The sequence below is a fragment of the Tamandua tetradactyla genome, chromosome 12, assembly GCF_023851605.1.
Source record: "Tamandua tetradactyla isolate mTamTet1 chromosome 12, mTamTet1.pri, whole genome shotgun sequence".
Lineage (NCBI taxonomy): Eukaryota > Metazoa > Chordata > Mammalia > Pilosa > Myrmecophagidae > Tamandua > Tamandua tetradactyla.
In genome coordinates this window covers 97,599,304-97,613,128 of record NC_135338.1, presented here as the reverse complement: position 1 = coordinate 97,613,128, position 13,825 = coordinate 97,599,304, and the positions used below count along the sequence as shown (strand labels likewise).

General features: G+C 37.3%; 1 protein-coding gene across 2 annotated transcripts in view; it reads right to left on the bottom strand.

The window, feature by feature from the left end:
• The window catches only part of TICRR (TOPBP1 interacting checkpoint and replication regulator), a 71,381-nt gene that overhangs the window by 44,304 nt on the left and 13,252 nt on the right, over positions 1–13,825 (bottom strand). For both annotated transcript variants that reach the window (XM_077124173.1, XM_077124172.1), the window contains exons 5-9: positions 13,606–13,735; positions 9,709–9,848; positions 8,692–8,910; positions 6,688–6,842; positions 6,151–6,251 (exon numbers count right to left, since the gene is read on the bottom strand). In XM_077124173.1, coding sequence (XP_076980288.1) covers positions 6,151–6,251; positions 6,688–6,842; positions 8,692–8,910; positions 9,709–9,848; positions 13,606–13,735 — 745 coding nt within the window. The remainder of the gene's footprint in view (positions 1–6,150; positions 6,252–6,687; positions 6,843–8,691; positions 8,911–9,708; positions 9,849–13,605; positions 13,736–13,825) is intronic.

Sequence of the window (13,825 nt, the reverse complement as noted above, 5' to 3'; positions counted from 1 at the left end):
CAGCTGTATATAAAACCAGAACAGCTCCGCAGTTCTATTCCTCAGGCCTGGCTTGAAGAAGTCCCTAATTCCTGGGCAGAAGTTGCCGGGTTAGGGTTGGCAGTCAATCAGCCCCCAGTAATAATGACCCTAAAGCCCACCACCTCTGCAATTCGGGTAAAACAATACTACTTAAGCAAGGAAGACCGGGAAGGAATCAAGCCCCATATAGAGAAATTCCTTGGCTTGGGAGTACTTAAGCCCTGTCAATCAGCCTGGAACACTCCCTTATTGCCGGTCAAAAAGCCAGGGACTAGAGACTATAGACTGGTGCAAGACTTACGGGAAATAAATAGCAGAGTGCAGGACATACATCCTACTGTGCCAAATCCCTATAACCTGCTCAGCACTCTCCATCCTGAAAAGACTTGGTATACTGTGCTTGATCTAAAAAAAATGCTTTCTTCTGCCTGCCCTTGCATAAGGACAGTCAACCCTTGTTCGCTTTTAAGTGAATCGATCCAGAGACGGGATCCTCGAACCAACTGACTTGGGCACGCTTGCCCCAGGGGTTCAAAAACTCCACCACCATTTTTGATGAAGCTCTTCATAGAGACTTAAGCTCCTTCAGAATTCAGCATCCCAGAGTCACCTTGCTACAATATGTGGACGACTTACTGTTGGCAGCAGACACTAAGGAGGACTGTGAGTATGGGACCCGAAAACTGTTAAGAGCTAGCCGCACTGGGGAACCGAGCCTCAGCCAAAAAGGCCCAAATCTGTAAAAGGGAAGTAATCTTCCTGGGATATACTCTTAAGAATGAAAAGCGATGGCTCACTGAGGCTAGAAAGAAAACTGTAACACAAATACCCCCGCCCACGACCCGAAAGCAGCTATGAGAGTTCTTAGGGACAGCAGGATTCTGCCGGTTATGGATCCCAAGATTTGCAGCCCTTGCTGCCCCATTATACCCCTTGCTCAAAGGGAGTGCTGATTTCCAGTGGGGAATAGCACAGCAGGAAGCCTTCGACAGCATTAAGAAAGCGCTCCTGTCAGCTCCAGCTTTAACCCTCCCAGCTGTGAATAAACCTTTCACGCTCTACATAAAAAAAAGGAGAGGCGTGGCTAGAGGGGTCCTAACACAGGCTTTAGGCCCCTGGAGGAGACCGGTGGCCTATCTGTCCAAGCGATTAAATTCAGTTGCCAGCGGATGGCCACACTGTCTCAAGGCCATCGCGGCAGCTGCCCTCCTGGCAAAAGACGCAGACAAACTCACTCTAGGACAGAAGCTGACTGTAATAGCCCCTCACGCCCTGGAGAGCATAATCCGCCAGCCTCCAGATAAATGGATGTCAAATGCCAGAATTACCCACTATCAGAGCATCCTTCTAGACAAAGACAGGGTGACTTTCGGGGCCCCGTCAGGTTTAAACCCGGCTACCCTGCTCCCGGACGAGACCGCGGGACCTGTGCTGCACACTTGCCAAGAGATATTAGCTGAAGAGACCGGAATCCGCAGAGACTTAAAAAAACCAATCATTGCCTAACTCGGAGGTAACCTGGTTTTCGGACGGAAGCAGCTTTCTCCAACACGGTAAGAGGCGAGCAGGAGCGGCGGTAGTCAGTGGGACAAAAGTTATTTAATCTTCTAGCCTCCCGGAGGGAACATCTGCCCAAAAGGCTGAACTAATTGCCCTCACAAAAGCTCTAAAATTAGCAAAAAAAAGCGAGCGACTATCTATACAGATAGCCGTTCTGCCTTTGCTACTGCCCACGTACATGGGGCAATTTACCAACAAAGAGGGCTATTAACCTCAGCTGGTAATAAAAAATCAAACACAAAGAGGCTCGGACCCAATAACCCTGGGTAATAAGCGAGCAGATGAAGAAGCAAAAGCGGCAGCATTAAGGGACCTTATAAACTTAGTCCTAATAGCCAAAGAAAACCAGCAACCCCCTGAAACACTATCTGAAGTTGCACCCCTAGGAGAATCGGAAGCCCTAGCTTACATACAGCAGGTCCACCAGCTCACTCACCTGGGGACAGGGAAACTACAGCAGCTCCTGCAAGACCAGAGGGAATTGTACCCTCTGACAGCCTCAAAAAGGAAAGAGCTGGCAGATCGCGTAGCCAGAAAATGTCAGGCGTGTCAAATTGTAAACGCCTACCCCACAAAAGCTCCTAACGGAAAAAGACTAAGGGGAACTTAACCTGGGCAGTTCTGGGAAGTCGACTTTACTGAAATTAAACCTGCAAAATATGGACTTAAATACTTACTAGTTTTTATAGACACCTTTTCAGGATGGGTTGAAGCCTACCCAACTAAGAGAAAAACGGCCCAGGTCATAATCAAGAAAATTATGGAAGAAATTTTTCCCCGGTTCGGTCTACCAAAGGTAATAGGGTCAGATAACAGACCCGCATTTGTAGCCCAGGTAAGTCAGGATATGGCCAGGATATTGGGGATTAATTGGAAATTGCATTAACGCATACAAACCCCAAAGCTCAGGACAGGTAAAAAAAAAAAAAAAAAGAACAGGACAATTAAAGAGACCCTAACCAAATTAGCTATAGAGACTGGCTTGAAAGATTGGACCATGCTCCTGCCTTATGCCCTGTTCAGAGCCAGAAATACCCCCTCTGCTCTCTTGTGTAATCTAACCCCTTATAAAATCTTATATGGAGCGCCAACTCCAGTCAAGGACATGTCCTCCATTCTAGAAATTAATAGTTTCCTTCATACCCCCTTGCTTGACAGTCTGCGAGCCTTGGAAAAAGCCCAGCGGTTCCTGTGGCGGCAGCTCTCCACCTCCTACCAGCCAGGAGACAACAGAACTCCGCATCAATATCAGGTGGGAAACTTCGTCTATGTCTGCCGCCACCAGGTACAGACTCTTGAACCTCGCTGGAAAGGACCGTATCAGGTACTCTTGACCACCCCCACCGCAGTCAAGGTCGATGGCATCGCATCCTGGATCCATGCGTCTCATCTCAAACCTGCGCCTTCGCCCTCTTAGTCCCAATGAAAACTGGAAAGGACTGACAATCCTCTCAAGCTGCGGGTTCATAGAATTACTACTCCTTCTCCTCCCTCCCCCACGGGAACCCAATTCCAACCCGCATAAGCCTTGGAAATGAACAATATCCAGATGGGAAAATGGGAAGACTATAAAAACTTGGGAGGGAGCAGGGGAGCCTTCGTTCCTGGTACCCCCTTGTAATCTTACCACTCTGGGGGTAACTGTCGCTGCCAGTATAGGCACAGGGACTGCTGCCATTGTACATAGCAATCAACAAACCAGTCAATTACAAGCCGCGATAAATCAAGACTTAAAAGAAATAGAAAAATCTGTCTCAGCCCTTCAGAACTCTCTAACCTCCTTCTCAGAAGTAGTTCTGCAGAATAAGCGGGGACTTGCCTTACTTTTCCTTAAAGAGGGGGAACTATGTGCAGCTTTAAAAGAACAGTGTTGTTTCTATGCGGATCACTCTAGTGTTGTTAAAAAGTCTATGACAAAACTCAGAGAGCGCCTTCGTGAAAAAAAAAAAAAAAAAAAAAGAGGCACAACAGGGATGGTTTGAATCTTGGTTTACTAAGTCCCCCTGGTTAACGACGCTATTATCTGCTCTCGTTGGGCCTTTAATTGTGTTACTTTTAATAATAACTATAGGACCATGTATTCTAAATAAAATTATACAGTTTTTACAGGGGCAGATTGGAAATGTCAAATTAATGCTCATCAGACAACAGTTCTCAGTGTTAAATAATCCAGAAAATCTCTAAGATTAGAGATATATACGAAAAGGAGTGGGGAATGTAAAAAGGAATTTTATAAAGCTTAACAGTAGCTAATTTTTCCTGCTTAATTTAGCTATTTACATATATTTTAGCTTCTGAAATATCCAGCAAAAGCATTTGTGTGATTTTATATTCATGGCTATGCATTTGGTGTGAGTTAAGAATTATAAAGAAAAGAATTATGGGCCCCATCAGGCTGAAGATAAACAATCCTGGCGCAGAGGTTACTTGTTGTAAAACTGTTAAGAAATGCTTATTGTAAAACTGTTCTTATCTGCTTTTTTTGCAAAACAACACCTGTGACCCATGCTCAACCCCCACCCCCCTCATCTTACCCTTTAAAAAGCTTTTGCAAACTTAGGTTCGGGGCTCTCTGTTCCTGCGTGTTCAGCGAGCCCCACACATGTGTGGAAAATAACCCCCTTGCGTGTTGCATGAGAGAACGTCTCTTGGAGTCCTCCTTTGCGTGGCAAATTCTCAAATTCTTACAATACCAGGCAACGTCCTAAAAAAATAAAATAGCTCAAAGAGCTAAAGGTAAACATGGACAAAGAATTAAAGGAGAGTAGGGAAATAATGGAGAAACATAAAGAGAATATTGATAAAGAGACAGAAATTAGGAAAAGGACTGAGGATCATAGTAACAGGAATAAAAATTTCCCTAGAGGGGTTCAATAGCAGATTGGAGCTGGCAGATGAAAGAATCAGGGAACTTGAAAATAAGACAATTGAAATCATTCAGTCTGAAGAATGGCAAGAAAAAAGGATGAAGAAAAGTGAACACAGCCTGAGGAACTTGTGGGATGCTATCAAGTGTACCAATATATACCTTTTGAGAGTCCCAGAAAGTGGAGAAAGGGGCAGAGAGGATATTTGAAGAAATGACTGAAAATTTCCCAATTTAAATGAAAGACATGAATATATACACACAAGAAGCTCAATGCACTCCTAACAGGATAAACCCAAATAGACCCATTAGCATTACATATTATGATTGAACTGTCAAATGCCAAAAATAGATAATTCTGAGAACTGCAAGAGTGAAGCAACATTTCATGTATAAGGGAGCATCACTAATATTAGGTGCGGTTTCTCAACAGAAATCACAGAAGCAAGGAGGCAGTGAGATGACATATTTAAAGTGCTGAAAGGAGAAAAACTGCCAACCAAGAATTCTATCTTGGAAAAATTAAGACATTCCCAGATAAACAAAAGCTGAAGAACTTTATCACCAATAGATTGGTCCTACAAGATAAGCTACAGTTCTGCAGGTTGAAAGGAAGGACACCAAACACTTGACTGAAGCTACATGATGAAATACAGATCTCCAGTAAAGATAATGGCATAGGTTAATATAAACACCAGTTCTATCGTAATTTTGGTTTGTAACTCCACTTTTTACTTTCTATAGAATCTAAAAGGCAAATGCATAAAATATAATGGTAAATCAATGATTTTGGACACAATGCATTATACGTAATTTCTGACAAATTAAAGGTGCACAGACGGACCCATATAAGAACAGTTTATGTATGCTATTGAAGTTTGAACTGGTATCAAATCAAATTAGATTGTTTTAGATTTAGGATGTTAAATGTAAGCCCCATAGTAACTACAAAGATACATCACAGACTATGCAAACTCATTGAGAGAAAGAGAGTATAGGATGCCAGGGGTGGGGGAACAGGACAATAGGAAGTTAATGAAAATGGGCGTAGGATTTCTGCTTAGGATGAAGGGAAAGTACTAGTAATAGATGATGGTGAGCATTCTGCAACACAGTGAATGGGATTAAGCCAAATAGCGTGCTTGGGAAGGGTTGGGATGGGAAGATTTGCGTTGTATATGTTCCCACAATTTAAAAAACAGAAAAAAGAAAGCAGTTAAAGAGACAATGACAATTATATGTAACACATGATCCTCAATGGGATCTAGTAAGGAAGGAGAAAAGCCTCAAAAGGATATCATTGGAACATATGAAAATTGAAATATAGCATGTAAGTTTCTTGATAACTGCATTTAAGGTGATTATGTAAGTGAATATCCTTGTAGGAAAATGTATATAGAAGTACTGTTTGTTCAGGGTTATATGTGTGACCTGTGCTCAAACGTTCACAAAATAGATGATCAATAGATATATAGATAGGTAGATGGATTAATAGAAAGAGTGATACAGCAAATGTGGCAAAATGTTAAAACTGGTAGAACTGGATCAAGGGTATAAGGGTATGTTGGAGTTCTCTGTATAGAATTTGTATTATTTCTGTAACTGTCCTGTAAGTTTGAAATTATTTCAACATAAAAAGTTTAAAGATACTAGCAAATCTTGTAACTTTTTTTTTGAGTAATGGCAAAAAAAATAGTACTTACTCTCTGACTTCGGCTTCCTTGTCCAGTTTTTTCCCTAGATTCTGTCGAAGACTTTTGCTAGTTTTTAAGAGGTTGCTTTTCACTTGATTCAGGTAATTCATCTAAAATATAAAATTATTACAAAAGAGAATATTAAAATTACTTATCATCCTTCCTAATGTTTTCACAACTGACTAATACCCTCTCAGAGAAGGGCAGTGAATTCTCTCACAAATCTCCCTTCTTTCATCTGAGTGAAAAACAGTGAAATAAAGTGTCTCTATATCTTTAAAAAGAACATGGTAAATCAACATTTGAGAGCTAATGGGCACAGATATAGCAATCTGCAGATTTCCTTTCTTTTAAAAGTGAGTGGTTAAAGAGTCTAAATATTGTAAACAATTTCTCCTATTCGCTTTAGAGAAGGAGTCCAGTTTTTACCACAAACCCTGAATAAAAACATGATCTGAAATAGTGGCTCACAACACTCCCAGAAGCTTTTTAAAGGTAAAAACACCCAGGTCCCAATTTCCAAAAGCTACATCTGTATTCTCTTACTTCTAATTCCTTGGTGCCTTTGGATTTTAGGAATGCTTTAATGGTTGAGAGCATGTTCCGAGTGCAGGAATACAATGTGATGTCTTCTGTGCCTACCACAGTCTTCCGGTAATTTTCATGTATGTAAGACAGTAGATCTTCCTTGGTTTTAAAATCTGTGAAAAAAATGCCAAATTATTATCACAACAAGTTGTTTCTTAGATTGTTTAAGCCAGAGGTTGTCAACTGGGGGAAATTTTGCCTCACAGGGGACATTTGGGAATATCTGGACTGTCACACTCGAGGGGCCTGGGATGCTACTGGCATCTCATGGCTAGAGGTCAGGGCTGCTACTAAATATCCACACGGGACTGTCACCTACAAGGAATCACCTGGTCCAAAAAAATCAATAGTGCCAAGATTGAGAAACACTGTTTGTAGAGATAATGATTAAGACTTTGAAAATCAAGTATACATCTTACAAATCTAAAGGTTACCACTAATGGAAAAGAAACCATATAGTCTCTAAACCTAGCAGAATAGAAAAATAAAGAACACTTGATGAATCCCACAGAATGATAGAAAAGTAAAAAAGAATCAAAGAAAACAGAAAGTGAGAAATTTATTTTTTAGGTAGACCCAAATTTTAGAGTAATCATAATAATTATAAACAATCTATGACTGCTGGTTAAAAGAAACAAATTGTCAGTCAGGATTATAAAACACTTTCTTCTGTTTGCAAAAGATATTCCAAAACATAATGACAAAGAAACACTGTGCAAAGAATAGAAAAATGTGTGTTAGGCCAGTACTAACAAGAAGAAAGGTGGTATAGTTAAGACTTTGAGGCATAAATTTATTAGGGATAAATTTAAAAAAGGGTTATTACTCATTGACAAAAGACATAATCACAATGAAGATAAAAAACAACTCTGAATTTGTATGGACCTAACAAGAAAACCTTAAAATATACAATGCAAAAATTGGCAGAATTGTAAGAAAACTTTGAAAAATCTATGTGGTGGGAGACTAATGCAATTATTTTATAGATAAAAGCAGAAGAAAAAATTAATTAGAATGTTGACTATTCAAACATTAATAACCTTGACGCAGTATAGTACTGCGTCAATATGGTACCCAACAATATGGTACCCAACAATTCAAGAACATACATTATTTTCAAACACCCATGAAAATGTTAGAAACTTGACCTCATAAATAGGTATAAATTAGGTCTTACCAAATACCAACAATTAGATAGAAGACATTATTTTCAAGTACACAAGGAATAGTAACAAAACTTGGCTGCAGATTAGGCCAGAGTTTAAACAGATATCCAAGAAGCAGTATATTATAAACAACATTCCGAGCACAGTCCAAAAATATTAAAAACTAATTCCATGACCATGGTGATGAATACACAACTATGGGGTGACCTTGTGAACCACTGATTGCATACTCTGGATGGACTGTATGGGGCATGAAGATATCTTAATAACAATACTTTAAAAAAAACAAACTAATTACAAAAATAAAACACTCCCTTAAAATACTTAGAATCAAGTATCAATGAAAATAAAAATATCAAACATGCATATGCAGTTAAATTTACAATAATTGAAATAAATTGAAAATTTATACCTAAATGCTTATATTTGTAAGGAAGAAAAATTAAAAATCAATAGCTCAGGGTCCAACACAAGAAGTAAAACAAGAGAGTAAACCCCAAAAATGGCCAAGCCATGGCCCTTCTTCACTGTGACTTTGCTTACGCTAATCCCACATCTGGGATGCCCTTCCTTCACCTTCCTGCCCATCTAAACTCGACTCATCTTCAAAGTCTAGCCTGGGCTCCCCTGGCTCCTTTGAAGCCCCCTCAGCCTCTTCCAGCCCAAAACTGACCTTCCCTTTCTCAATTCCTAGTATAGCTTTTCCTTCCCAGTGAGAACGTCTTTATAAAAATCGAAAGGTATAAATGAGTAAACACAAGCTTAGACACCAAAATTCTATGGAACAGAGGAATACCTTTAGGTTTAGAACTTCTTAATGTTCTTCCTTGGTCTTCCAATTTATCTGCTGTTCTCCCACTGGCTGTCTTTTGGACCCCTTTCTCCCCAGCTGCATCTGGACTGCAATCTGGCTGCAACTTCTGAGCCTTCACATTCAGCCTTGCAACATTCAACATCTTTAAGGAACGGCACATGGTATTCATCTTCTGTCTCACTGGAGTACGAGGGATACCCCCTAACAAAACAACATAGCAAGGAGAAAGGCAAAATAATTTTTATTTCGGTAGTGTCAAGTACTTTAATTTATATCACTGTGAAAGACTGCTGAAAGGAAGTATATGCCTTCAGAATGATCCAAGTGAGATAGTTCTTGCTTTTCTTTCTACTCACAACACAGTGTAGAAAGCAGTCTTCTTTCAACTTGAGTTTAGGAACTAAATATCTCAATGTAACTACTTGATTTTTATGTTAGCAAATTTAAAAGACTCATTTTGGCGTTACCCAATGGTCACAGAGTTTAATGAAAATTTTCTAAAAGACAAATTAACAATTTGCATCAAGAACCAGTTTTTCAAATTCTTTGATAGTTACTTGTTCCTGGAAACTTCTGCTAAGAAAACCACTCAAAGAAAAAATCCTATCTTAATGTACGCTGTAGTGTTATTTATAACGATAAAAATTTTAGGGCATTCTCAATGCTCAACAGTGTGAGGATTTTACTGTTCAGCAATGAGGACTAATAACTAAAAAGGCAAGAGAACAGATGGTCAAATATTTATAAGCAAAATACAAAGATGCCTTTAAACTTCTATTATAACCAAAAATGAAAAATGGTTAATTTGTTAGGAAGAGAGGATTATGGCTGATTTTTTATCACCATGTACTAATGTAATTATTCCCAAATTTGAAATACAACAATTTACCCTTCTTTTACTCAGTGAGCATTTTAACCTCATTTCAGGGAATGTCTATCTTTAAAAACATACAATCTCAAAAAAGACTACTTCAAGAAACAGCCTTTCTATGTGCATACGTTTCTTTTTGCTGTCTTCCTGACTAACTGCAGCAGATTCTTCACGAGATTTTCTCTGGTAGAACTCTGAGAGGCAACGTGTGAATTCACTTTCAGTTTTAGACGCTTCTTCCTTATTAGTTGAAGCAGGCTGTAGTAACCTGTGAACAAGTCAAGACGTCTGGTATAAATCAGAAATTCTGATTTTCCAAATTGCTTTAAAAACAAGCAACAACCAAGCAAAAATTCAACTATACTTTTAAGCTAATCAAAAGATGTCCTATGAGATGCCTTCCAAAATATATTTACTCAGTACGGAAAATGTCCCTTTTCTAATTTCTAATTTGAACTCAGGGGCAGACACTGCCTTGTTCACAAAACCGTTATCCTTACATATAATATCTACATTCATTAACAGAAATCTTCATGGCCTAAAAGTACATATTATGCTAACTACTTCATTCTGGATTTTTTACTCTGTTTTCCATACGGAAAAATCTACAGTACAAGATGATGAAATTCAGTGTAAAAAATATTGCAATGACTTCTGAATCATTCTTTTGCATTGTAGTAAACTAATTTGGAATTTCTGAGAAAGAGGAAATGGAGCAGAGATGATGATTAGTTATTAAATACATTTCTAACTAGAGTTAAAAATCAGTTACTAAGGAAATTACGAAAATGGCATAACTTTCAAAAAGTATTATTTGTGTTTTCATTATCTTCTGTTACCTGACATCATGATTTAAGAAATATAATTAAAAAAAATAATGGTGACATTAATTGAGCAGTATCACAGGTCAGAATATCTGCTTGGGATAGATCAGCTTCATACATGCAATATGTCTGGTTCTTCCTTTAACAACTGTCTTTCTATTCTTGTTTTTTTTTTCTGTTAATTTTCAAAGGTAACCATGATTCTTACATTTGTGTATATCTTATCTAGAGAGATACACATATGTAATAAAACCAGCATAAATTGCTATTTTGTTATAAATTTTAGATAAATACCATATTAATATGCATTCTTTTGCAATTGTTTTTACTCCATATACTTCTCAGTTTTTCCATACGCATAAATATAGATAGCTCTAGCTTATTTATTTTAACTAATTTATATGAAATATTCTATTGCATGATTATTTTATAGTTTATCCATTGCTCTTCTGGGAGGCAGGTGGTTATTTCCGTTTTTTCACTATTAACAAGGACAATGAATATTCAAGTACAGATATTTGCATCTGTGCAAGAATTTCTTTAGTGTAGACACCTGTAAGTGGGATGGTTGGGTGTCAGAGCATGTGAATTTTCTGCTTTATAGGGAATTTCCAAATTCTCTCTAAAATGATTCTTACCATTTATACTTTCACCTCTTAAATAATCTCATTTCCCTACATGTTATCAGATTTACCAATTTTTGAACTAATTAGTGTAAAGTAGAATCTTACTGTATATATTTTTTGGGTGACTTTAAAGTTCAGTTGAGCTACGTATCCTTTCATATTTTATTGGCATTGGATTTCCACGTGTGAATTGCTTGTCTGCATTTCTGCCCAATGTTCAATTGGATGACTTGTCTCTTTCTCATTGAATTTTAGGAATTTTATTTTAACTTGGACTCTAATCTTTTTGGTTATATGGATTGTAGCTATCTAAGTCTATAGTTATCTTTTTATAAATGATCTTTTATCATTTGTCTGCAGAATCTTTTGGATTTTCGATGAAGACAATCATACCATCTTCTAACACTTTAATATTGAAAATTCAAGAAAATGTGTTACAGTCAAATCTATCAACCTTTTCTTTTATGGTTTGAACTTTTTAATGTCGTAAAAAAATCCATCCCTAGCCTAATATTTTCACGTTTTTTCTTCTAACAATTTTAAAGTTTGGCTTTTGACATTTGCTTTTTAATCTATTATGAATTTTGTATTGTGTATGCTTGTGAGGTAGAAATCTAACTTTTATCTTTTTCATGTGGGTTGCCAATTGTCCCACCATCCCTTATTGAATAGTTCATTCTTTCCCTACTGAGTTATAACGCTGCCTTTGTAATGCACCAAACTTCCACACATGTGGGTGACTTTCCATTGGTCTATTTGTCTATCCTTGCACCAAGACCACACTGCCTTATTTACTTAGCTCGATTATTACCTTGATATCTCATTCAGGGAAGTGTACCTGTCTGGTTCTTGGTCCTTTATTCCTACCCATCTTTTACCGTATATATTCCTAGACACCTTAATTTTTGTTGATGGCTTAAATAAATTATAGACTTTTTGATAAATTATAGTTTCTAATTGTTATTGGCATATGGGAATACAACTGACTTTGTACATTGATTTTTGTATCCAGCAACATTACTGAAGTCCCTTAATGATTTGTCTGTAGAATCTTTTGGATTTTCTATGAAGACAATCATACCATCTTCCAATACTTTAATACTGATATCTCACTTTTTTTTCTTGTCTCACTGCATTAAGTAGGACCTCTAATATGTTTTATAAAAGTGGGTGGGCAATGGTACTCAGTGGCAGAATTCTCACTGCTGTGCTGGAGACCTGGGTTCAATTCCTGGAGCCTGCCCATGCCGGAAAAAAAAAAGCTGGCAATCTTGGCTCAATCCTAACACTGAAGGGAATGCCACTAAAGTTCCACTTTTAATCATGTGTGCTGTGGTATGCTAATACTCTTTATCAGATATTAAGAAAGTTTCCTTCTGTTTCTAGATTGCAAAAAACATTCAAAAATTGAAATACAAAAAATAACATTTATAATATCATCCAACAGGAATTTTTTTTGTATGGTGTTCAGTGGGAGTCACATTTCATTATCTTTCCACATTCAACAAAAAATTTTTAAAAATATTATGTGCCAGACTTATACTCTGAAAACTATGAAATGTAGACAATTTAAAGAACTTGATAAATGAAGAAGTACATATTCATGGATCAGAAGATTCAATATTGCTAAGATGTCAATTCTTCCCAAATGGATCTATAGATTCAATGCACTCCCAGGAGGTTTTTTTTTTGTGTATAGAAATCCACTAACTGATACTATAATGTATATGGAACTGCAAAGGACCCAGAACAGCCAAAGCAATTCTAAAAAGGAAAGTAAAGAGGACTTACACTACTTGATCTTAAGACTTACTACAAAGCTACAGAACCTAAGACAATTTCTGTCCTGTACAACGGCTGTCTATTGATTTTTCCATAAAGGTGCACAGTAAATCAGTGGGAAAAGGATTGTCTTTTAACAAATAGTGCTAGAACCATCTGTGAAGAAAATAAACACAACCTTACCTCTTGATAATATTTTGAATTTTTGCTATATCTTTTTCCATTTTAGCATGGTTTGTCTTTTTTCTTTTTTAAAATTGTTCAATCTTGCTGTAGATTTCTCTGTTTTATTTGGCCTTTCAAAGAACTATTTTTTCTTTCTGTTATCGCTCCTGTTACTTCGTTTTCTATTTAATTCCTTTCTGTTCTTATCTTTATTGTTAGCTTCTTTTATTATATTGAGGTTTATTTTTCTGTTCTAATTCTTGTGTTGGACCCCTAGCTAATTGGTTTTTAATTTTTCTTCTTTACAAAAATAATCATTTAAGTCTATAAATTTTCCTTTAAGTATAAATTTAGCTACATTGTACAAGTTCACTATTTTCTATTTTCATTGATACTTAATTCTAAGTATTTTCTGACAACCATAATATAAGGGAGTATATTGTTTTTGTAATTAGTTTTTTGTTTGTTTCTTTGTATTTTTATTGTAATTAGTTTTTAATATTATTGGATCATACTCATGAGAATGTGGTCTGTAAAGGAAAATGAAACGAAATAAAGCACAACACATGTAGAAAACTAAGGGTTAATTTTCATATATTGATACTCAGAAAACGAAAAAAAGCCTTACCAGAACGACTCCATTAAATGTGAACTTGCACCACTGAGGTTAGAGAAAGGAAACCATGTCTCCGCAACAGCCGGGCTCCAAGGGATGGTGCGGCTGAATTCGTGCTGCGCCCATTCTGGAACAGGAGGAGCTACAGGGTACAAGGCAAAGAGAAAGGAAAGGAGGATATAGGGGGATTAGAAAGAAATTAGAGAATCCAAGCACCAGCTCCTGGTCTGGA